General features: G+C 40.9%; 1 protein-coding gene across 1 annotated transcript in view; it reads left to right on the top strand.

Moving 5' to 3' along the window:
- The window catches only part of LOC132865856 (zinc finger protein 850-like), a 1,522,149-nt gene that overhangs the window by 30,595 nt on the left and 1,466,209 nt on the right, over nt 1-25,345 (top strand). The window contains exons 4-6 of the mRNA XM_060898348.1: nt 15,100-15,167; nt 15,338-15,516; nt 19,492-20,913. Of these exons, the coding sequence (XP_060754331.1) occupies nt 15,100-15,167; nt 15,338-15,516; nt 19,492-20,913 (1,669 nt within the window). The remainder of the gene's footprint in view (nt 1-15,099; nt 15,168-15,337; nt 15,517-19,491; nt 20,914-25,345) is intronic.

The following is a 25,345-nucleotide window of genomic DNA, read 5'->3' as shown; positions in this document are numbered from 1 at the left end:
TGCTTGATTCCCTCAGAGATGCAGGCCTGACGGCAAACCCAAAAAAATACAGAGTGGCTTTTAGTGAAACCAACTACCTGGGGTACACAGTTGGCCGGGGACTAGTCAAGCCCCAGGAAGCGAAGCTGCAGGCCATACAGGACTGGCCACAACCCCTCACCAAGAAGCAGGTGAGGTCATTTTTGGGCCTAGCCAGCTACTACCGGCGTTTTATCGCCAATTTTGCCTCCATTGCTGCACCCCTGACAGACCGGACAACCAAACGGCACTCGAGGATGGTGAAGTGGAATCCCGCGGTGGAGGCAGCCTTCATCAACCTGAAGCAGGCCCTCTGCTCCAGTCCGGTTCTGGTGGCACCAGACTTCAAGCGGGAGTTCGTGGTGCAAATGGACGCTTCGGAGGTGGGACTGGGGGCTGTACTCATGCAAGTACATGAAGGTGAGGAACATCCCATCCTGTATTTAAGCAGAAAGCTACTCCCCAGAGAGAAGAACTATTCTACGGTTGAAAAAGAATGTCTTGCCATTACCTGGGCCCTGGAATCCCTGCGGTATTACCTCCTGGGCCGGCGGTTCATGGTGATCTCGGACCACGCCCCTCTGCAGTGGATGGACAAGAACAAAGAGACAAACAGTAGGGTTACCAGATGGGTTTTAAGCTTGCAAGCGTTTAACTTCTCTGTTGTTCACAGGACTGGCAGGCGCCATGGCAATGCGGACGCCCTGTCCCGGTGAGACGTCCTCTTCGCAACCTTCAGCCCGACGAGGACGTCAGTCCTGGGGGGGGGGGGGGGGGGGATGTGTGATATCCCGAGAGGCTGTGTCGTCGAGGGGCGCTATGTCACACGCAGATGGCTCCAACTCCTGGCAGCTATAACTCCATCTGGTGGTGGAGTTAGGAACTTCACCCCTCAGCACACCACACAACAGCACACCTGTGGCCAATGAGGGCCTAATGAGTGAGAGGGCTTTGTGAGAGCTCAAAAGCTCTGTGTGAAGGTGGAAGGAGAGGAGCGAGACTCATGGACTCTCCTGCTGAGTGGATCCTGCTGGACAGAGTATTCATCGAAAGGCTCATCTGGAATTCTTACCTGAGGGATTTGTGCACTGAAATACTTACCTGTGTTACGAACGCCTGCGACTAGGCTGCCACCAGGCCGAAGACTACAGGGATTGTTAACTGGACTCAAAGTAAGGCAGAAGATTTTGTTTATTCTGGGAAAAGGATATTGGGCTGAAGGAAACCTGCCTATAATTTCGTTATTCTAAAGCCAGAGACATTATTTGAGTTTGACTTTTGGCAATCCACTTTCGTTTGACCATTGGACTTTGAGTTACCTTTTCTGTTTGATTTCCTGGCATAACATGAAAAATCTTGGTTTATTTTAACTTCTGTGTCCTTGCACTGATTGAAGGGTCCCGCCGAGAGGCAGCCAGCCTCTTGCGATATCACAATATCTATAACAGGAGTTAATTTATGGAATGGTCTTGAAAATGAAATTAAACTGTGTAACACGCTTAAAGGCCTTAAAGCGTACAAACATAAGATTATCAGTAAATACAAAACTGAGATATGAAATATGTTTGGAAAAAAAATGGTTTGATTTTAAATTTGATCCAGCTACTTGATATGTAACGCTACAGAATACGAAAACGGCAAAATCCAATATGTATGTTTTGGTGTTCATTTGAAATTGAAAGCTGTAAAATTGTATTGAACAAAATGTAACAGATACTATTGTTACTATTATAATTTTTTTTTTTCCTTTTTGTTTCTTTCCTTAATTTCTTTGGCATAAAAAAAGATTTATGAATTTATGAAATGTGATGAGGGTAGACGCAATAAGCTTTTGCTTCAGTCTAATCCTTTTCGGTCTTTCTTGCTGATATGTATGTAACCAGTGTGTATGTTATTGAAAGTTGAAATGACCAAAATAAATAATTAAATCTAAAATAAGCAGATGTTGCACTGGTAGGATGGCGTCCAATTTCGTTGTACGATATGCAATGACACTTTTATATTCAAAAGCGGAGCTCTCCGTCTCATGATTTCTCCTTCCACACACACTTGCCACATTAGTTCACTACCCGTCAAGTTTGTTTTTGAACATCAACATGCTTCTAGGATATGTTGCGTAATCACGGTCACCTACTTCTACGTTTGAGTTGAGAGAGATTTCTTTCACAGCTACCTAACTTGCAACAGAACAGGTAGCTTTTCCTCTGGCAGTAGTTATTAAAAAAAAAAGACAGAATAATAGTGTTCCCCTCAGGATTTTGTGAAACTAGGGTCAGTGGCCCTCGCTCTGGGGGCATGCTCCCCTGTGAGAGAATTTTGTTTATTTTAAAGTTAAATGTATCAAACTGGTGCACTCTGAGAGCAAAATTAAGAGTTTTAGATCTATGAAGAACTTGCACAAAATTTTTTGTGCTTTAGTAATTTAAGCATAAACACACTGGTTGTATCGATATGAATGGTGATGCCACAGCAAAAAGGCCACACCCGCAAAGCATGGTTAAGGAGTTTAACAGTTCATAAACAGTTTAAAAAAATGACTAGAGCATACACTTCAGCCCTCAAAGAAATGAAGCAGAAGTGGTTACCTGTGTTCAACTGGTTTATTTATTTTTTTAGAAAATGTAAAATATTGAATAGAGAACATGCAGAATAATTTCATTTTAGCCAAAAAATAAACCTATTTTGAACTCTGGTTAGAGCATGCACTTGTGTTTTGAATGACGAATACATGCTACCGGATGTGTTAGCAGCTTTTCTGACTCAAATAAGCTAAAACTCTACAAATTTAACCGTGCACTGTTTTAAAGCAAGGAGATGAGATTTGGACATGCTGATGTTAATGTTCTCTAAGCTCAAGTTTGATGAATGCTGATTATCAATGCTAACTTCTCCATTGATGTTATGTTTGCTGTTTTAAATTGATAATCATCGTATTGTGTTTGGACTAGTGGATGACTGGAGTGGACACTTAATGTTATCAGTCTCAAATCAAATGGTGTTTGTGTTCTGAAAATGCTTCCTTCACTCACTACAGTCTAGGTAACTCATGGAAAACACTGTAATGAGCATTGCCTCACCCTTTTTAATAAATTATACAATTGCCTGTCTGATTTACCTATCTGTTTTAATAATTATTTGACAATCTGCTGTAGTGCAATCTGGGTCAAATTTTGCAAATGACCTTCTAGCCCATCATAATGTGTGTGACATTCTTCATAATCGATAGCCAACTTTTAATTTGGTGTGCCTTGACATTCTGATTTGACCTTTGATGTGCTTCAGCCCCAACAAGCTTGGAAATCTCTGGTACATATGATAGTCAGTTATGGTTGGGCAAGTTACAGCAGTTTTAAATGAACATGCAGCCTAGCCCATCTCTAAAGTCCTTCCCGCTCCATGCAGTCAGGCACATTGGGCGGCTCTGACCTTCGTTTCCATACCCCTTGGCCTCTCACCTATACAGCTAGGGTTACAGGGGGGCTAGTCCTCTGGTAACCGCGAGAGGCAACAACCTAGTCTATAGCTATGTTTTAATGTCCATTTTAAGCTCTTCATTCTGGTCCTTGAAAATGGCATTGCAGGCCAATTCAGGGTGCTGATGCCCAAACGGTTTGTAGATTTTTTTTTTTTTAAACATTTGGAAGCCTATGCATCTAATGCTTGGTTTGTTTGTTTTTTTGGCCCCTCCTTTAATTTTTGACCTTTCCATGGCTTTTGCTTCACTGCTGCACACTGCTTTTGCATTAGTGTAGAATGTTAATGCGCATTAGCTAACTTGGTTGTGATTGACCGGTGAGAACACGAATGCTGTCATGTGAACCTGAAATGACAGGCCCACAGAGAGGGCCGGTAAAAGCACGGCAAAACAAAATCTCTGTTCATTATGCCCTGACGAATAAACGTGACCCAAGATAGCTGGTTCTGTTCAGACAGTCATCCTAGCTTACTTCTCAAGGGAATTTTTACAGCTAGGGGAAATATTCTGAGCAAAATCCATTCCAGTATGTTGCCTTCCCCCTTTTTCACGTTCCTGACCGTAGTTGGGAAGCGGGAGTGAATCCAGTTTGCTAGACTCGCTCACTTCCCTGCTTGCATGGCTTTCATAATGCTCCTGGATTCTAACGGGTATATGAGTCAGGACACACACACGGCATTGGTCCGAACAAAGTAACGTCTTCATATGAAAATAGCGCTCATCACCATTACAGTCGTGGCTAACTCCACATACAGTGCTCAGCGTAAATGAGTACACCCCCTTTGAAAAGTGACATTTTAAACAATATCTCAATGAACACAATTTCCAAAATGTTGACAAGACAAAGTTTAAAATAACATCTGTAACTTATAACTTGAATGTAAGGTTAATAATATAACTTAGATTACACATTTTTCAGTTTTACTGAAATTAGGGTTTTTTTTGCTCCTCCTACTCAAGCGAGTAGGACGCTTTTTGCTTTGCTCCTGCTTGAACTCCTCTTTTCTGCTTTTTTCACTATTTCTCTATTTTTTCTTATTTGCTTTCTTTTTACTTACATTCAACAAGATAACCTAGAAGTTAGACAAAGCAATTGACACAGAAGACTGGATTATAGCAAAATGGGGAAACCAAGGAACTCTAGTAACAAATGGACTAAGCTTGAAAAAAGAATTTCTAGCCTGGAATCTATGATTAATGCCCGTCTATTAAGGATTGAAGGGAGTCCAGCAGCCGATACCGCTAAAGGGAATGCGGGGAATGTTCAGCATCTGAATGATGGGAACTTGGATGAATCGGTTGACTTCACAAAGCAAAATGTGAGTACTGATTGCTGGAAAAGACAAGGTGCTAGACCCAAAAACAAAAGGGCATTAACTTCAACTCCATTGCGGTCTGATGCCGTCAGACCTACAGTCTATGAATACCACTGGGCTGAAAACTACAGATATACACAGCCCATTACACTCCAGAACAGATTTCAGTGCCTTACAGACATGGAACCAGTAGTTCCTAGAAAGTGGCAGAATTTGAATAACAAAAATAAAGCTCACAGTAGAGGTAGAAAGCAGCCGCCAACACCTGTTAATACGACAATAATAATACCTTGTTGTGGGTGATTTCACTGTGGAAAATATTGGAGGAGAGTCCATGGTTGTGTGCTGTTTTCCTTACGCTTCCATCTCAGAGACTACAGACAACATTTCAAAAATGCTGTCAAACTACAAATCAATTAAACGCATTATTGTGCATGTTGGAGCAAATTATGTTTTCAGGGAACAGCTCACTGTGAGGAAATCTTTCAAAGACCTTTTTTCTGCCCTAAACGGACTTGGAATGCCTTTTTTTATCAGTGGTCCATTACCAGGATCTGTGATCGGCAATTACAGGTTTTCCCGACTGCTCAGTCTCAACACCTGGCTTGCAAAGACATGTTTTTCCTCTGGCGTTAATTTTATTGACAACTTTAACCTTTTCTGGAAACGCAAAGCCTTTTTCAGCCCAAATAGCACAGAACTCAGCTGGACTGGTGCCAAAGTCTTGGCAGGCCATTATCAACACTCTGTCCACCATTCCATGCCGACCTTGGGTACACTCTCTGATAAGCGCTCTATAGCTGCACTGAAAGGAGCTAACAACACTGATACGAACTCTGTTTGGGTACAAACTGAACCTCCCAGGGACATCAACAAAGGCTCGAAAACAGTATGGAAACGCACTGTTGAGGTTCAAACTCAAGCAGTGAATCTGCAGGCAGAAAGAAGCGGGACTAACGCTTACTCTGATGGATTCAAGCAAAACTCCTTGTCACCAACGAAGGCAACTAAGCCCCCAGCAACTACAGAGGATCATGCTGACTCATCTGCCCCCAATACAGTTCAGGAAAATGATCAGAGGGTGGATCATCACCACACACATCCCCGTCACTTTCCAAGGCTAGCAACATGATATCTGAGCTAACGGGTAAGCTGGCAGAACTATCAGACAATCAGATAAACAAGCATCACCACAACCTCCTGAGACTGGCAATAGGCATTCACCAACAACAGCAGTGGATGTAACCCCAAGCCCCTCTGTATCTCCTTCACCCCCCAGACTGCGTTTTCCTGAGAAAATGGAGAGACTATTGTCTTTAAGCCGAGTGTCTTTGGCAAGCCCAAGAGGACACTCAAATCAAGTACCGTACACAGAGCTGTCTCATGGTCAGGCCTTGTGTACCCCAAAATCTCTAATGATATATCCAACTGCCACAGCACCCAAGAAACAGAGGGCACCACCTCCCCCTGTGATTACAGATAAGACTCAAGGACCATGTGCACAGCTACAGTTCACCAGCAGCAGTGAAGACCTTCATGTTGGAATGAACTGATATAATCTGGGTCCAGATGGTAGTTTTGAAAATAAGCTGGGACCCACGATGTACTTTTCTATTCCTGTGCTAACAAGAAGGAGAGGTGTTTTTATTCATCCTATCAATGGGGTAAACTCGTCAAATCTCCTTCCAGTTCCAAAACAACCACAGAACGCTTCTGTGGAAATTATCCCCACAGTCACTGTAAAACTAGCTCTTCAGAATGTAAGATCACTTAATAAGCCTTTTTTAATTAATGACTTCATCGGTACACACAAACTGGATTTTATGCTTCTTACTGAAACTTGGCTTGAACAATCAAGTAGCTCTATTACTCTTATTGAAGCAACTCCCCCACTCTTTGATTTCATGAGTGTTGGAAGAGCCAATAAACGGGGAGGAGGAATAGCAGATATATACAAGGCATGTTTTCAGTACAAACAGACAACTCTTGGTGATTTTACATCTTTTGAATACCTAAGTGCAATCCTAAAATGTTCTTCTAACATATTAGTGTTGACTATTTACAGACCACCAAGACTTTCTGCACCACTGTTCCTAGAGGAGTTTGGGGAACTGTTGTCAAATATTTGTTTAGAGTTTGACAATCTTATTATTTCTGGGGATTTTAATTTCCATGTTGATAATCCAGATAACACATATGCAAATGAATTTCTTACACTGATTGATGCCTTCAACCTAACACAACATGTACAAGGGCCAACACACTCCCGTGGCCACACCCTTGACCTTGTCATCACTAAGGGTCTTAATGTATCTACTAGTGTCATGGACCTGGGTATATCTGATCATTTCTGTGTTTTCTTTGATGTTTCCATTTCCCCTCACTTTCAAAACAAGTCTGTGACTGTAAAAAAGAGGGTAATTACCAATGGCACAGCAGCTCTTTTTGAGCAGGCACTCTCAGAACTCCCATGTCAATCTTCAGATTGTGCAGATGATCTAATGGAAATTTTTAATTCAAGAATGAATCATATTATGGATGCTATTGCTCCTTTTAAAACCAAAAGAGTCATAGACAAAGGAAAAGCACCCTGGAAACTAAATCCAACAGTTAAAATGTTAAAGAGGGAATGTAGAAAGTCTGAAAGAAAATGGCGTAAATCTAAACTCCAGATTCATTATCAAATCTACAAAGGGATGTTATGTAAATACAACTTAGAAATTTCTAAAGCAAGACAGTCTTTTTTTGCTGACATTATTAATAGGAATATCAACAATGCCCGTGTGCTATTTTCTACACTTGAAAAGCTAACAAACCCATCAAAACAAATGCCTTCTGAATTTCTCTCAGTTAATACATGCAACGACTTTGCATCTTTTTTCAAAGGAAAGATTGATAAAATACGTATGAATATAGCCACATAGGTGCAAACACTTCAAAATCTGGAACCATTGGATAACGAGAGAGGGGGTCGTAATACAATGTCAACATTTAGTTTAATTGATGTTGAGACTCTGAGAAAAACTGTACAAAGTCTCAGCTCCTCCACATCTGAACTGGACATTTTACCTACAGTCTTTTTCAAATCTGTTCTTCACCTAATATCAGACGAGGTACTTCAGATTATCAACACCTCCTTACAAACTGGCATGTTTCCCTCATCTCTGAAAAAAGCAGTTGTAAAACCCCTACTGAAAAAGAATAACCTGGATGTCTCAGTACTCAACAACTACAGGCCCATGTCCAATTTGCCATTCGTTGGTAAAATAATTGAAAAAATTGTTTTTAATCAATTAACTGCCTTCCTGACATTAAACGGATGTTTTGATAAGTTTCAGTCAGGTTTTCGTGCCAATCATAGCACTGAAACAGCTCTTACTAAAGTCATGAATGACCTACGTCTTAATTCTGATGCTGGTAAAACATCAGTCTTGGTGCTTTTAGACTTAAGTGCTGCATTTGACACGGTAGATCATTCCATACTGTTACATCGACTGGAGCATTGGGTTGGATTTACTGGTATAGTAATCAACTGGTTAAAATCTTACCTACAACAAAGATTTTTTTTATGTGGCCATTGGAGGCCACAGTTCATCACCCGTGTCCTTGAACTGTGGGGTTCCCCAGGGCTCAATCCTGGGACCATTACTATTCAACCTTTATATGCTCCCACTTGGACAAATTATTAAGAATAACTCAATAAACTTCCATAGCTATGCAGATGACACTCAGCTTTACTTAGCTATGTCACCTAATGACTATGCCCCTTTTGAGTCTCTTCATAGATGCATTGACCAAATTAACAAATGTCTCACAATTTTCTTCAGCTGAACGCAGATAAAACTGAAGCAATTATATTTGGCAAAAAGGAGGAAAGGCTTAGGATTGCCACTGTTCTTGAAACTAAGGGGCTTAAAGCAAAGGATACTGTCAAAAACCTTGGTGTCCTTATTGACAGCGAACTTAACTTCAACAGTCATATGAAAGTGGTAAAAAAGTCTGCATTCTATCACCTAAAAAACATTTCTAAACTCAGGGGTCTCATGTCAAAACATGATCAAGAAAAACTTATTCATGCTTTCATCTCCAGTAGGGTTGATTACTGCAATAGCCTTTTCACAGGTCTTCCAAAAAAGACCATCAAAGAGCTTCAACTAATCCAAAATGCAGCAGCAAGGATTCTTACAAGAACAAAAAGGGTAGTCCATATCACTCCAATCCTAAGGTCTCTGCACTGGCTCCCAATGAGCTACAGACTTGACTTTAAAGCACTACTTCTATTTAAAACATTAAATGGGATGGGACCCAGCTACCTACTGGATATGTTTCAATTATATGCACCAACTAGGTCTCTAAGATCACAAGAGAAAAACTTGCTAGTAATACCAGCTGTCAAAACGAAGTGTGGTGAAGCAGCCTTTAGTTGCTATGCTGCTAAGCTTTGGAGCCAACTTCCAGATGATATCAAAAATGCTCCTACTGTTGTTAGTTTTAAATCCAGGCTCAAGACAAAGCTGTTTTCAGATGCTTTCACTTGATTAATTTTTACCTAAGTAATTAATTTCCTTTAACATAATTTCTTTTAATTTTGATTTTAATGATTTTACTTTCTTTATTTTAATTTCTTTTTAATCTTGGATTTTAATGATTTTACTTTTACTTTAATTCTTTGTTACTGTGATCCTCGTAGATTTTGTCTGCGGGACGATTTTTGGTGATCCTCGTAGATTTTGTCTGCGGGACGATTTTTGGTGATCCTCGTGGAAGAGCCACGGGAAGAGCGCATTTTGTGATCCTCGTAGATTTTGTCTGCGGGACGATTTTTGGTGATCCTTGTAGATTTTGTCTGCAGGACAATTTTATTTGGTGATCTTCGTAGATTTTGTCTGCGGGACGATTTTTGGTGATCCTCGTGGAAGAGGCACAGGAAGAGCGCGCTTTGAGTTAAACCCATAATAATAATTAATCTCGAGGTTGATTCCTTTTTTGAACTTTTTCATTTTATTATTTTATTTCTACTATTGTTTAATTCTTATTATTTTTCTTCCCCAATTATTTTATGTAATTTTATTTTCTATTGTTTACTGTTCTGCTTTTACTTCTGTAAAGCACATTGAACTGCCACTGTGTATGAAATGTGCTATATAAATAAACTTGCCTTGCCTAGGGTGGTGCAAAAATGAATACACCCCACAACAAAAACTATTACATCTACTGTAGTACTTTGTATGGCCTCCATGATTTTTAATGACATCAAGTATTCTAGGCATGGAATGAACAAGTTGGCGACATTTTGCAACATCAATCTTTTTCCATTCTTCAACAATGACCTCTGTTAGTGACCGGATGCTGGATGGAGAGTGATGCTCAACTTGTCTCTTCAGAATTCCCCATAGGTGTTCGATTGGGTTCAGATCAGGAGACATACTTGGCCACTGAATCACTTTCACCCTGTTCTTCTTCAGAAATCCAACAGTGGCCTTAGATGTGTGTTTAGGATCATTGCCATGTTGGAAAAGTGCACGACGACCAAGGGCATGGAGTGATGGTAGCATCTTCTCTTTCAGTATAGAGCAATACATCTGTGAATTCATGATGCCATCAATGAAATGCAGCTCCCCGACACCAGCAGCACTCATGCAGCCCCACATAAGGACACTACCACCACCATGTTTCACTGTAGGCACCAGGCGTTTTTCTTTGTATTCCTCACCTTTGCGATGCCATACAGTTTTGAAGCCATCAGTTCCAAAAACATTTATCTTGGTCTCCTCACTCTAGAGTATAGAGTCCCAGTAGGCTTCATCTTTGTCAGCATAGGCCCTGGCAAACTCGAGGTGGGGCTTTTTTGTGCCTGGGCTTTAGGAGAGGCTTCTTTCGTGGACGGCATCCATGCATGCCATTCCTCTGCAGTGTATGCCGTATTGTGTCACCGGAAATAGTCACCCCAGTTTGACTTTCTACTTCTTTAGGTAACTGCAGTGAACTTGCATGCCAATTTTCTTCAACTCTTCTCGTCAGAAGACGCTCCTGTCGAGGTGTCAACTTCCATGGACAACCTGGACGTCTCTGTGAGATGGTTGCAGTTCCATCTTTCTTAAATTTTTGTACCACTTTTGCTACAGTATTCTGACTGATAAGTAAAGCTTTGCTGATCATCTTGTAGCCTTCACCTTTGTGGTGTAAAGAAATTTATTTTCTTTGGGGAATTCTGAAGAGTCAAGTTGAGCATCACTCTCCATCCAGCATCCAGTCACTAAAAGAAGTCATTGTTGAAGAATGGAAAAAGATTGAAGTTGCAAAATATCGCCAACTTGTTCATTCCATACCTAGAAGACTTGATGTCATTAAAAATCACGGAGGCCATACAAAGTACTAGATGTAGTAGTTTTTGTTGTGGGGTGTACTCATTTTTGTACCACCCTAATTTGAGTAAAACTGAAAAAAAAACGTGTAATCTAAGTTATATTATTAACCTTACTTCCACGTTATAAGTTAAACAGATGTTATATTAAACTTTGTCTTGTCAACATTTTGGAAATTGTTTGTGTTCATTGAGATTGTTTAAAGGGCTGATGACACGAACATGACTCTATGCAATTTCTTAAATAAACTATACAACATGGCAAACATGTTAGATTTCTGTTATAATTACGTGAAAAGAAGCTGTTACGCGAATATCCAACTTTTAATTGCACAGCGCAAGAAAACTGGGTCCGTGGCTCGCGGCCATGCTGTGACATCAGTGGAAGAACACGCTGCGGTTCACTGGCTGTTCTACTCTGGTTCTACTCAATGGAAATGGCGCATGAAAACGCCGGTGAACTCTCTAGTGCTAGCTCTTCCTCTTCTGGGAGTCTAGAATTGATCTCTTCCAAATAGAATCTATGATAGCCTACCCTCTTTACCCTTTGCCTCTCGTTGCTAGGCAGCAGTTACATGAAAGCCGCAAGCTTTCACAAGCAAATACATGACTGATATCACGCCGACTTTATGATTACATTTATGATTATCATGTAGAATCTATAGCTCTACGTACCTTTATCTTATGTCATTTCACAACACATGTTCTGACAGGAGGACTGTCTTTGGAGGAGTCGCCTTGTCCCAGGCGACTGCTGGATCCGGCATAGCTACTAGTAGACCCCCTCCGGAATACTGGCAGTGTTGCCAGATTGGGCGGTTTCAAGTGCATTTTGGTGGGTTTTGAACATATTTTGGGCTGGAAAACGTCAGCAGTATCTGGCAACAGATCTGGCAACAGATACTGCTGACGTTTTCCATCCCAAAATATGTCCAAAACCCACCAAAATGCACTTGAAACTGCCCAATCTGGCAACACTGTGTAGGCACTGCTGATGGTAGTAACACACGTTTGTGCTGAACTGAACACCCAAGAGATTCTTTTAAGTTGGGAAGGGTGTCAAAACAATCCAAATCGAAGTGTTCAGAGCACAGGACGGATGTTGGTGAGGGCTCCCACTTGTCACAAGTGCGCCTGACTTGCTTCACCCACTTCGCATGCAGCTCGGGATCTCTGGGAAACTTGAATAAACTTACCCCATCCTTGTGGGTTTTGGAGCAAAAGCCGGCAACACAACGCGAAGGCATAATAAATATATATAATAATAATGTATAATAATAATACTAATAATGATAAACTGAACACCTCTCGCATCAACAACAAACTGGTAAGTGAGGAGGAAGGTTCTTTCGCTGATGTCATATAGCCCCTCCTCCTCTTTCGTCTCCTGGGTGCTGCAGCCCCGTCAAATTTGCCCAAATAGCCGCATTTTTTATCATAACTTGTAAAATAGGCGCCTTCGATTAATATATGGATCATCGGGAATTACTTTTTATGTTATAAAACATCGCCAAAGATGTCAAAAACGTGTCATCAGCACTTTAAAATGTTACTTTTCAAAGGGGGTGTACTCATTTACGCCGAGTACTGTAACTTCTGCATAGTGACAAAACCAGCCATATGCTGGGGGAAATCCGGCTAAACCCCTGCTGCAGCAGGCCCTCTTAAAACTGCAGGGCATATTTTACAAGTACCATGCAACTATCTGAGGAAATTATGATTAAAACATTGATAGAATTAGACTAAAATTAAAATTTAGTTCCATTGATGAAATCTTGACCAAAAAAAAAAAGACTAAAATGTAACTACTATTTTCAGGACACAAGACTAAAAGTACATTTAAAATCATTTAAATTAAAGATGAACACTGCTACACTGAACTAAAACAACATTGGCGCCCACAAAAATATTACTTGTACAGATCAAAAATATTTTATATAAAACCCATTTAGAGACAGAAATGACTTTTAAAGTTGTGTATTTTTGTAGCTGTCTGTTTAGAGACCAAAACACAAGGGACAGATATTTATCAGAGAGGTCTGATTCACAGCACAGCTTTGCCATGTCAGAAGTAAAGCCTTTTATGAGAAACCTTTCCTTTGCCTAAATTCTGATAAAGCCTTGCCTGCATTTTCCTATAGTTACTAAATTCATCTCGGAGCTTGTCAGCTGTTTTGTGAATCTTACGATACAGTCAAAAACCTTTAATTCAGCCTTCATGAGGCTTAATAATATTGGCATGAGCCATTGTTCTTGTTTCTGTAAACCTCATTTAAAGCCATATACAGTGGGGCAAAAAAGTATTTAGTCAGTCACCAATTGTGCAAGTTTTCCCACTTAAAAAGATGAGATAGGCCTGTAATTTTCATCATAGGTATATCTCAACTATGAGAGACAAAATGAGAAAATTCCAGAAAATCACATTGTCTGACTTTTAAAAAATTTATTTGCAAATTATGGTGGAAAATAAGTATTTTGTCAATAACAAAAGTTAATCTCAATACTTTGTTATATACCCTTTGTTGGCAATGACAGAGGTCAAACGTTTTCTGTAAGTCTTCACAAGGTTTTCACACACTGTTGCTGGTATTTTGGCCCATTCCTCCATGCAGATCTCCTCTAGAGCAGTGATGTTTTGGGGCTGTCGCTGGGCAACACGGACTTTCAACTCCCTCCAAAGATTTTCTATTGGGTTGAGATCTGGAGACTGGCTAGGCCACTCCAGGACCTTGAAATGCTTCTTATGAAGCCACTCCTTCGTTGCCCGGGCGGTGTGTTTGGGATCATTGTCATGCTGAAAGACCCAGCCACGTTTCATCTTCAATGCCCTTGCTGATGGAAGGAGGTTTTCACTCAAAATCTCATGATACATGGCCCCATTCATTCTTTCCTTTACACGGATCAGTCGTCCTGGTCCCTTTGCAGAAAAACAGCCCCAAAGCATGATGTTTCCACCCCCATGCTTCACAGTAGGTATGGTGTTCTTTGGATGCAACTCAGCATTCTTTCTCCTCCAAACACGGCAAGTTGAGTTTTTACCAAAAAGTTCTATTTTGGTTTCATCTGACCATATGACATTCTCCCAATCCTCTTCTGGATCATCCAAATGCTCTCCAGCAAACTTCAGATGGGCCTGGACATGTACTGGCTTAAGCAGGGGGACACGTCTGGCACTGCAGGATTTGAGTCCCTGGCGGCGTAGTGTGTTACTGATGGTAGCCTTTGTTACTTTGGTCCCAGGTCTCTGCAGGTCATTCACTAGGTCCCCCCGTGTGGTTCTGGGATTTTTGCTCACCGTTCTTGTGATCATTTTGACCCCACGGGGTGAGATCTTGCATGGAGCCCCAGATCGAGGGAGATTATCAGTGGTCTTGTATGTCTTCCATTTTCTAATAATTGCTCCCACAGTTGATTTCTTCACACCAAGCTGCTTACCTATTGCAGATTCAGTCTTCCCAGCCTGGTGCAGGTCTACAATTTTGTTTCTGGTGTCCTTTGACAGCTCTTTGGTCTTGGCCATAGTGGAGTTTGGAGTGTGACTGTTTGAGGTTGTGGACAGGTGTCTTTTATACTGATAATGAGTTCAAACAGGTGCCATTAATACAGGTAACGAGTGGAGGACAAAGGAGCCTCTTAAAGAAGTTACAGGTCTGTGAGAGCCAAAAATCTTGCTTGTTTGTAGGTGACCAAATACTTATTTTACCGAGGAATTTACCAATTAATTCATTAAAAATCCTACAATGTGATTTCCTGGATTCTTTCCCCCCATTCTGTGTCTCATAGTTGAAGTGTACCTATGATGAAAATTACAGGCCTCTCTCATCTTTTTAAGTGGGAGAACTTGAACAATTGGTGGCTGACTAAATACTTTTTTGCCTCACTGTATTGATTTCGTGTTAAAAATTAAATGTGGTATTTTTCTACAGGTATACAGGAGCATGCAGTGTGAAGAATACATCGATGCCAAAAGAGAGACACATGTGAATTGGATGAGGTGAGCAGTACACTAGCTGTTGGGTCGTTTTAGTGATTTGATTTTACACGTCCTCATTTGTTGGAAGAACTTTATCTTCATGTCATTGATATCTCCACCATGCTTTCTCCAAGTCTGTAACTCTGATCTGATTTTTTACCTTTTTCTGAAACGTTGCCTCACTCTTTTAGGTATGTGAATTGTGCCCGTAATGAAGAAGAACAGAATCTTGTGGCATTTGAGTATCAAGGGGGAATTCTGTATCGTTGCTGTCGACCCATTTACCCAGGACAGGAGCTCTTGGTGTGGTATGAAGAGGGGCACACCAAAGAACTCAGTCCTGCACCTACAGGAACAACCAGACAGCAAGGTGTTACTTTTGTCTAAGAGGTTATAGAGGTTATTTTCTGCATCATTTCATGACGTTTCTGAGCCTAACAGTGTTTCTGGGATGAAAGCTGTTGTACAATGCAGTCTGCAATAACTAGAGCATTCCCCAGAGAACTCATTTTGGCCTGTTCCACCAACCAGATAGGTCTTCTCGATCATATGACCGTGATCAACCAGAGAGGGTGAAGTCTATCAGCTTCCTTTGAGACACGTGAAGTCCGCCCACTGCATATCTTGCTATTGCAAAACTGACTACAGTGGTGCTTGAAAGTTTGTGAACCCTTTAGAATTTTCTATATTTCTGCATAAATATGACCTAAAACAACATCAGATTTTCACACAAGTCCTAAAAGTAGATAAAGAGAACCCAGTTAAACAAATGAGACAAAAATATTATACTTGGTCATTTATTTATTGAGGAAAATGATCCAATATTATATATCTGTAAGTGGCAAAAATATGTGAACCTTTGCTTTCAGTAGCTGGTGTGACCCTCTTGTGCAGCAATAACTGCAACTAAACATTTCCGGTAACTGTTGATCAGTCCTGCACACTGGCTTGGAGGAATTTTAGCCCATTCCTCCATACAGAACAGCTTCAATTCTGGGATGTTGGTGGGTTTCCTCACATGAACTGCTCACTTCAGGTCCTTCCACAACATTTTGATTGGATTAAGGTCAGGACTTTGACTTGGCCATTCCAAAACATTAACTTTATTCTTCTTTAACCATTCTTTGGTAGAACAACTTGTGTGCTTAGGGTCGTTGTCTTGCTGCATGACCCACCTTCTCTTGAGATTCAGTTCATGGACAGATGTCCTGACATTTTCCTTTAGAATTCACTGGTATAATTCAGAATTCATTGTTCCATCAATGATGGCAAGCTGTCCTGGCCCAGATGCATCAAAACAGGCCCAAACCATGATAGTATCACCACCATGTTTCACAGATGGGGTAAGGTTCTTATGCTGGAATGCAGTGTTTTCCTTTCTCCAAACATAACGCTTCTCATTTAAACCAAAAAGTTCTATTTTGGTCTCCTCTGTCCACAGAACATTTTTCCAATAGCCTTCTGGCTTGTCCATGTGATCTTTAGCAAACTGCAGACGAGCAGCAATGTTCTATTTGGAGAGCGGTGGCTTTCTCCTTGCAGCCCTACCATGCACACCATTGTTGTTCTGTGTTCTCCTGATGGTGGACTCATGAACAGTAACATTAGCTGATGTGAGAGAGGCCTTCAGTTGCTTAGAAGTTACTCTGGAGTCCTTTGTGACTTCGCCAACTATTACACACCTTGCTCTTGGAGTGATCTGTTGGTTGACCACTCCTGGGGAGGGTAACAACGGTCTTGAATTTCCTCTACTTGTACACAATCTGTCTGACTGTGGACTGGTGGTTTATCTACTTTTAGGACTTGTGTGAAAATCTGATGATGTTTTAGGTCATATTTATGCAGAAATATAGAAAATTCTAAAGGGTTCACAAACTTTCAAGCACCACTGTATATCGTAAACCACAAGATATTGTTGTAGTTTTATTCATCATGCCCAGTTTAACCAGAAGTAGCGTAAAATGCATGCCCTGTGGATCCCGAGTGGCACAGCAGAAAAGTGTTGTTCCCGTCATCCTCCCCATCATCCAGATATTGCCACTTTTAAATCCTGACGACGCCACAATCATCTGTGGTTGGGAGCTCAAGAGAGCAAAATTGTCTGGGCTCTCTGGGAGGGAGAGATGGCATGCTCTCTCTTCTCTGCCCTGTCAGTTACACTGGCCAGTCATGGGTGTGAGAGAGCACATTTAATAGGAAGTCAGTGGATTGGGCTTTCGTCTGAGTGTGCTTTGCAGCCCCCTGACGTTGTATGAGTAAAATGTGGTCAGCTGGTGTTTCTTCTCTTGGAGGAAGCACATGATAGCCCTCCCTGGTTGGTAGCTGTTATGTGATACTGGAGAGGAGTCTGATGGGTGGGAATTGGCCATGGCTAAATTAGGGAGAAAATTGGGGAGAAATCGGGGGGATATGCCCTGTCACAGCAAACACATAATATAGGATAATGTCAGACCTCCCCATATTACAGAAACACTGGGGGGGGCATTATAATAACTACAGTGCAATATAACCAGCTGGCTGGAAAGAAGTTAGTTGAAAACACACATGCAGTGTGTCTGAACTAAGCGAAGTTGTTAATTGGATAATGCAGATGTCAGTCAAACCCATCAACCATTATAAAAATCAACACATTTGCTTTATTTCAGGAGCATATGTGATGGTTATATTGTCAAGCAATTTAACAAGCAATAACAATTTTAGCATTTTTATGGAATTCAATAATTCCACAAGAGTCATACCATGGAGAACTTATCTTTTTAATTATGTTAAATTTTAGCTCCTTAAAGTGCATATCACGGGTAAATTCAGGAGCAAGATCAGTGTAATTCTCCTATTTTATATTAAACTTTGGTCAAATATCTATAACATTCTGTATTCTCTGAAATTTTTTTACCTTGCGCAATACCAGAAAAATTCAGTTGAAATCAAGCCATTTGAGGCGAATTGGTCTGTCTCTGGAAAAACTTGGCATTTGAATTTCCCGGCAAACACTGATTTTCGTGATGTCGCATGCGGAACGCCTCCCTCTGAATCCTACGTCAGCGCTGGTTTGTTTATGAGAAAACGACCTGGTGGTTTTCTGCACATTTCTTCAACGTTATCACATAATTATTAAAATGGCTAACAGATGTATCGTAGGAGGGTGTACCAACACCAGTCATGATGGGATTAGTACTCATCGTTTCCCAAAAGACCGGACAATGAGAGAGAAATGGGAGCACTTGGTCTACACAGGCTGTGCACTGAAACCGTGCAAGTTCTCGCAGCCTGCTGATGCTTCCGCAGGTGACGTCACGAATCTGGCTCCAGACTCCCTTGGGATTTTTCCAGACGCATTTTATTTTATTTTTTTCTGCTGTTGACAGATGGCCTTGGGCAAAATTACCCTTCTGGATGAGTGTGTAAAGGGACATACTTTTCATATATATTAAAAAAAATTAATAAATTGGTCCAGGATATGCACTTTAAACTCTCGCAGCTGAAGAACTTCAACATGTTAAGGAACAAATAGTGTCTGATGAATTAACGAACAATTAAACACATGGAGGTTTGGTTGCTTTATTACTACAAATCACACCGTGGCATTCTTCAAATACTGCAGTAAGGAAATTCCTACTGCTGCAGACCTACTTGAATGCCATCTGAACTGATGCAGTGTGTCCCTTTTTTTTATACGCCTACATTTAAACTAAATGACTATTGTTATGTGTCTTAATTTATGGATGTTGGCTTGCTTTCATCAATTACATTAATATGAATCAACTGGGCTTCACAAAATCCCACAAAACTTAATTTCATGAAATTAGTGTGTAATTGAAATTAATAAGTGTTTTAAACTTGACAACTTAATCCATATAAAAATCCAGATAGAAAATACATATTTGCTTGTGTTAATGCTACTAGAAACTATTTGCAAATAAATCTATCCATATCCAGTTTGATAAATAAGGCCCATTTTTGGATCTTTTAGAACCTTGAATGTGAGAGCTGAGTTTCCTTCTCAATCCTGGATGAGATGTAAATAAGGCTAGGCTTGCCATTACCTAGACTTGACATGATGTCCAACAGCAACCAACAACTCCCCTTTGGTTGCTCAGACCCACGGGGCTATGGCCAATGCTGTGCATAGCTGCTCTTCCAGGACCTTATTGAATCTCCCAGTATTCCAAGCTAGAGGCTGCTATATCTTAGTCTGCAACCTTTTTGTTTTTGTCTCAGTCTTAATTCATGTAGAATCTTGATTAAGTTTCAGTAAAAGCACTCCTTACATTGGGTTAGTGTTATATTTTATAATTTTGTTGCATTTCATGTTCAATTTGTTACTTTTGTCCTTTCATTTCTCCAGAAGTAAAGAACGCTCTGCTGCAAGTCATTTCATGCTCCACATGCCCTCATTCCGATGCATCTCCAATTTACCTCGACAAGCAAATCCAGAGATGCCACGATGAAGAGTACGTGAGACTGCGAGAATCAGGAGAGATTAAATATAAGCTTCAGATCCCCTCCAAATGCTCCAGTCGTCAACCAACATCAACTGATATTATCCATTCTGATACTTCCCATAATGATATACAGAAGGAAATTCACCACTGCTCAGATTGTAGAAAGAGTTTTAGTTATCAGAATGCACTCAAGACACACCAGTGCAGTCACACAGGAGAGAAGCCGTATCACTGCTCACAATGTGGGAAGAGTTTTACTCGTCAGAGTGATCTCCAAACACACCAGCGCATTCACACAGGAGAGAAGCCGTTTCACTGCTCACAGTGTGGGAAAAGTTTTACTCATCAGAGTCATCTCCAACGACACCAGCGCATTCACACAGGAGAGAAGCCATATCACTGCTCACAGTGTGGGAAGAGTTTTACTCATCAGAGTGATCTCCAACGACACCAGCGCATTCACACAGGAGAGAAGCCGTATCACTGCTCACAGTGTGGGAAGAGTTTTACTCAGCAGAGTCATCTCCGACGACACCAGCGCTTTCACACAGGAGAGAAGCCGCATCACTGCTCACAGTGTGGGAAGAGTTTTACTCGTCAGAGTCATCTCCGACGACACCAGCGCATTCACACAGGAGAGAAGCCGTTTCACTGCTCACAGTGTGGGAAGAGTTTTGCTAGTCAGAGTCATCTCCGACTACACCAGCGCATTCACACAGGAGAGAAGCCGTATCACTGCTCACAGTGTGGGAAGAGTTTTGCTCATCAGCGTAATCTCCAACTCCACCAGCGCATTCACACAGGAGAGAAGCCGTATCACTGCTCACAGTGTGGGAAGAGTTTTACTCAGCAGAGTGCTCTCCAAACACACCAGCGCATTCATACAGGAGAGAAGCCGTATCACTGCTCACAGTGTGGGAAGAGTTTTACTCATCAGAGTCATCTCCAACAACACCAGCACATTCACACAGGAGTGAAGCCGTATCACTGCTTACAGTGTGGGAAGAGTTTTACTCATCAGAGTGCTCTCCGACTACACCAGCGCATTCACACAGGAGAGAAGCCGTTTCACTGCTCACAGTGTGGGAAGAGTTTTGCTCATCAGCGTAATCTCCAACTCCACCAGCGCATTCACACAGGAGAGAAGCCGTATCACTGCTCACAGTGTGGGAAGAGTTTTACTCAGCAGAGTGCTCTCCAAACACACCAGCGCATTCACACAGGAGAGAAGCCGTATCACTGCTCACAGTGTGGGAAGAGTTTTACTCAGCAGAGTCATCTCCAAACACACCACCGCATTCACACAGGAGAGAAGCCGCATCACTGCTCACAGTGTGGAAAGAGTTTTACTCATCAGAGTGCTCTCCAAACACACCAGTGCATTCACACAGGAGAGAAGCCACATCACTGATCACAGTGTGGGAAGAGTTTTACTCATCAGAGTACTCTCCGACAACACCAGCGCATTCACACAGGAGAGAAGCCGTTTCACTGCTCACAGTGTGGCAAGAGTTTTACTCAGCAGAGTCATCTCCGACGACACCAGCGCATTCACACAGGAGAGAAGCCGTTTCACTGCTCACAGTGTGGGAAGAGTTTTGCTAGTCAGAGTCATCTCCGACGACACCAGCGCATTCACACAGGAGAGAAGCCGTATCACTGCTCACAGTGTGGAAAGATGTTTGCTTGTTTAGTTACATTTAAGACCTTCAAGTGCAGTAACTCAGAGACACTGCATGATTTAAAGTTGTCAAATTAAATATGGTTGTTACAGTTTTGACTGAAAATGACCTGTACTTTGAACTTTATTGTTCATGTTACACTGGTCAACAATTTTTCAGAAGTTGTCTGCTTCAGAGATGAAATTGGCTATTATGAAATTTGGTGTGTTGAATTAGAAGTGACAGTTAATCAGCTGATTGGCTATGGCTTCCAAGATATTTAAGATTTTAAATTTTATACTTATGTACATTGTGTAGATCATAATGTTTTAAACATAAATTGTAAAACTAGGTCTCTTCATGTGTTTATGGTCCGTTTACATGATATTTCACCTGTTCTCTTTATGTAACACTAGAAAATCAGCAAAAAGTTTATATAAATAAAATGTATTGTGAACAAAATTGCAAAAACAATTATGTATAAGTACTGAATAGGTTTCGTCCTTATTCTGTGTGTAAGCAGTGGGTTTTTATTTATTTATTGGCAGCTTGTCTCTTGTATTCATGAAATGGAGCATCTCTTGTCAAGCAAAGACTTGATCTCGAGTGCATAGCACTGTATGAATTTTTTTTTTTTGAGCTGATATAAGACCAATTTGTTCAGCAGAGTGATGTCAGTTGACTTATGAATGCATCATCAGTGACTTATAAGAATAACCTAATGTCATGAATGATGCAATACCGGCTTCAGATTGCATCATTCATTGTTTTGCCAAAAAAGTAAGTGCTATCCAAACCCACTCATAGATTTATTCATAGAGCCAATCTTGAAAACGAGCCAATGAACAATTTTAAGTTTCATTTTCGTTCTCAACAATCCAGAGTTAGTAAATCAAATCATTAGTTTTCTTTTGTTTAAGACATGTAAAAGTTTTTTACCTTTAGGATAGTGCCTAAATAATCAGGTGATTATAAAGGCACATCACACACCAACATCCGGGTGACCCTCTGATGAAGAAGGAAGTTACACCGTCGAAACATGTCAGGTAAAGGTAAAAAACTTTTACATGTCTGAAACAAAAGAAAACTAATGATTTGATTTAAGAAGACATAATGAACGTAACATATTTATATTTATTTATCAGAGTTAGTAAAGTTTGACTATATTTATTTCAGAAGCATTTTGGCTGTAGACCAGTGTTCTATTACTGTTTTAAAATATGTAACCTTATAGTGATGTTTAAAATGAGACTGTTAATGTTTTCTTTTGCTCTTAAGTAGTCATTAATTACCACCATACAAATAATGAATTAACTGTATCCCTTATCAGTGTAGTACTGCAGCATGAGACTAATTGTTCATGGAATTATTATTGATCAGGATTTTAATGTTTAATGGAAATGTCGATCAAACCAAATGAGTACGGAGCACTTAAATGAAGCTCGTCCAACTATATGCATCCACCTCGTCTCACTGGTTGAGGACAAGGCATCAAAGTTGTTTATAATCTAGGAATTGTACAAAAACCTGAACAAAAATTCAGTATGCTTGGAGTTCTCTATCCTAATGTATGTCGCTAAAAAAAATCTACGCAGTTGATTCAACTAATTATTTACAGACTCGTGGTTTAAATTCTGAAGTTGTTTCTGAATTTGTGGAATTTCTCAAACCTGGTTGTATCTTTAGACAACAAATTAATTGTCAGAGACATTATTAAGACTTGATGTCATTAAAAATCATGGAGGCCATACAAAGTACTAGATGTAGTAGTTTTTGTTGTGGGGTGTACTCATTTTTGCACCACCCTAATTTGAGTAAAACTGAAAAATGTGTAATCCAAGTTATATTATTAACCTTACTTTCCCGTTATAAGTTAAACAGATGTTATACTAAACTTTATCTTTCCAACATTTTGGAAATTGTGTTCATTGAGATATTGTTTAAAATGTTACTTTTCAAAGGGGGTATACTCATTTACGCTGAGCACTGTAGCCTCGCTCAGGAGCTATCTGCTGACAGCTGCGCACTAGTTCTTGTGGTCGTCCTCTTGTAAACTGCTCCAAATGGTACAAGCAGTATGCCTTTCCTGCCTTTTGCTCCATTCCTTGTTCAAAGGCTTTGATAAATAATAATAATAAGTTCAATTTATATAGCACCTTTCACAAACCCAAGGACGCTTTACAAAAGAGTTTCCACCAAAAAAATAAAAAATCAGGAAGAATAGTGTGAGGTAAAGAGAAAAATTTTCAAGTTGGCTTTGAAGGAAGAGAGTGTGGAACAGTCACGAAGCGATTGTGGTAAGTATATGACCATGATTATGTTTTGGAAAGTCAACATGCTGAGTTAAACCAAAACATTCAAAGACAGTCAAGAGCTCCTCAGTAAGGGAGCAACTAATATCAACATGAATGTTAAAGTCACCCAGAAGAATGACGGCAGGACAGACAGATGAGGCTACAGTTAGCAGTTCATTCAGTTCAGACAGAAAGAGAGATGGCGATGATTTGGGAGGTCGATAGATTAAGAGCAGCAACATCGGTGTGGGAGTGGAGGTTTTCAAAGCCAGATATTCACAAGATGTAACATCATGAAAAACAATCTCTAAGTTTCAAACCACATCTGAAGACTGCAGCTAGACCTCCACCCTTCCCTGTGAGACGGGGCTTTGAAAAATGTGTATCCAGATGGAGAAGACATATTTAAATGTAAATAGTCCTCAGCCTGTTGCCATGTTTCCACCAGCAGAAGTATGTCCAGGGTCTTTTGGATAATCAGGTCATTAATGAGTGATGCTTTGTTGGTGATGGAGCGGGAGTTTAAAAGGCCAATCTTCGCAGGAAACACAGGTGACAATCCAGAGACAGCAGAACCTTGCAGTTTCCCAAGTGAGCGAAGAACACCGTGATTAACTCCATGAGCGTTCTTGTTGACCTTGGCAATCCGATTGTGAGTCCATATGATGGGTATGGAAGACTCTGAAGCATAATGAGCAGTTGGAGAGCACGGAGAGCGGTGAATATACCGAGGGCGGCGCGCGATTCCAATAGAGCGGCACAGTTTAAATGCCGCGGAATCCAAGCGGTGCCGCGCACTAAGGCTTTTTAATTCCTCCAGCGAGTAGGTGTAAAACATGTGGGTTAAAAGCCGGGCCACAAAACCAATACCCAGACCCACAGTCACGATCCAAAAACAGATGGACAGACACAGTCCAATGTAAGGTGCAAAGTCACCTTAGCCTAACACCGCTCATAAACGTAGCCAATACACCAGCGGTTCCACACAGAGTACAGTGCAGGGAAGCAATTTGACTAACCAGCACATAAAACAGACAACAGCGTGGTGAAAGGTGGAAACTCACTCACCACAGCTGAAGTCAAGCGGGTGGAAAGAAAGCGGGGGCTCGCAGGCGGGTTAGCTACAGGTGATTGCAAAAAGATGGTGTCAAAACCAAGCAAGAGGAGTCCAAAATTAACCAAAAAGAGAAAAAAATGGATAATACGTTGCCAAAAAATCAGAAGCACAGATTAAAGAGAAAAAAAAAAGAAGAAAGAAAAAAACACCGGGGGAGAAGAGGCAGCAAACTCGCGCACTACGTACTTTCAACCGGAAACACGCCGGGTAAATGCCCTTTACTGGAGTGGATTCCTTTCAAATATGGTAATTTCTTGGGGTGGCAGGGACAATGTACTGTTGTCACACTCAAGATGCAGTCGTTTTGTCTGTGCATGATGGCAAGGAGGTCACTAGATGAATATTGACCACTTTGCTGATATGAGAATTGCCTCTGCTCACCCTCCATTGGTGCCATTGTTGGCTGGCGACAAATTTGTTATAATGTTCCTATAGTATTGGTTTCTTGCTGTTGCTCATTGGGATTGTCCCACTGCTTTGAGGCAGCCTCAGACCACTGTTCCATTTCCTTTCTTTGCACATCTGGTAATTGTGGGTCATTAGATTGAAATGATCCCTTCATCGCACTGATTTGTTTTGTTGGCTTCCAGAATCACAGATTGTATTCCTTCACTATAGGATTTAAGATGTTGATGGATTGCCATTTCCATTTTTCCCTTTCGAGATAGGAGTTCATGCCATCTGA

The sequence above is a fragment of the Neoarius graeffei genome, chromosome 18 (genome assembly GCF_027579695.1).
Source record: "Neoarius graeffei isolate fNeoGra1 chromosome 18, fNeoGra1.pri, whole genome shotgun sequence".
In the NCBI taxonomy this organism is placed as follows: domain Eukaryota; kingdom Metazoa; phylum Chordata; class Actinopteri; order Siluriformes; family Ariidae; genus Neoarius; species Neoarius graeffei.
Note: the sequence above shows the minus strand (reverse complement) of the source record. Positions and strands in the feature narration are given on the sequence as shown.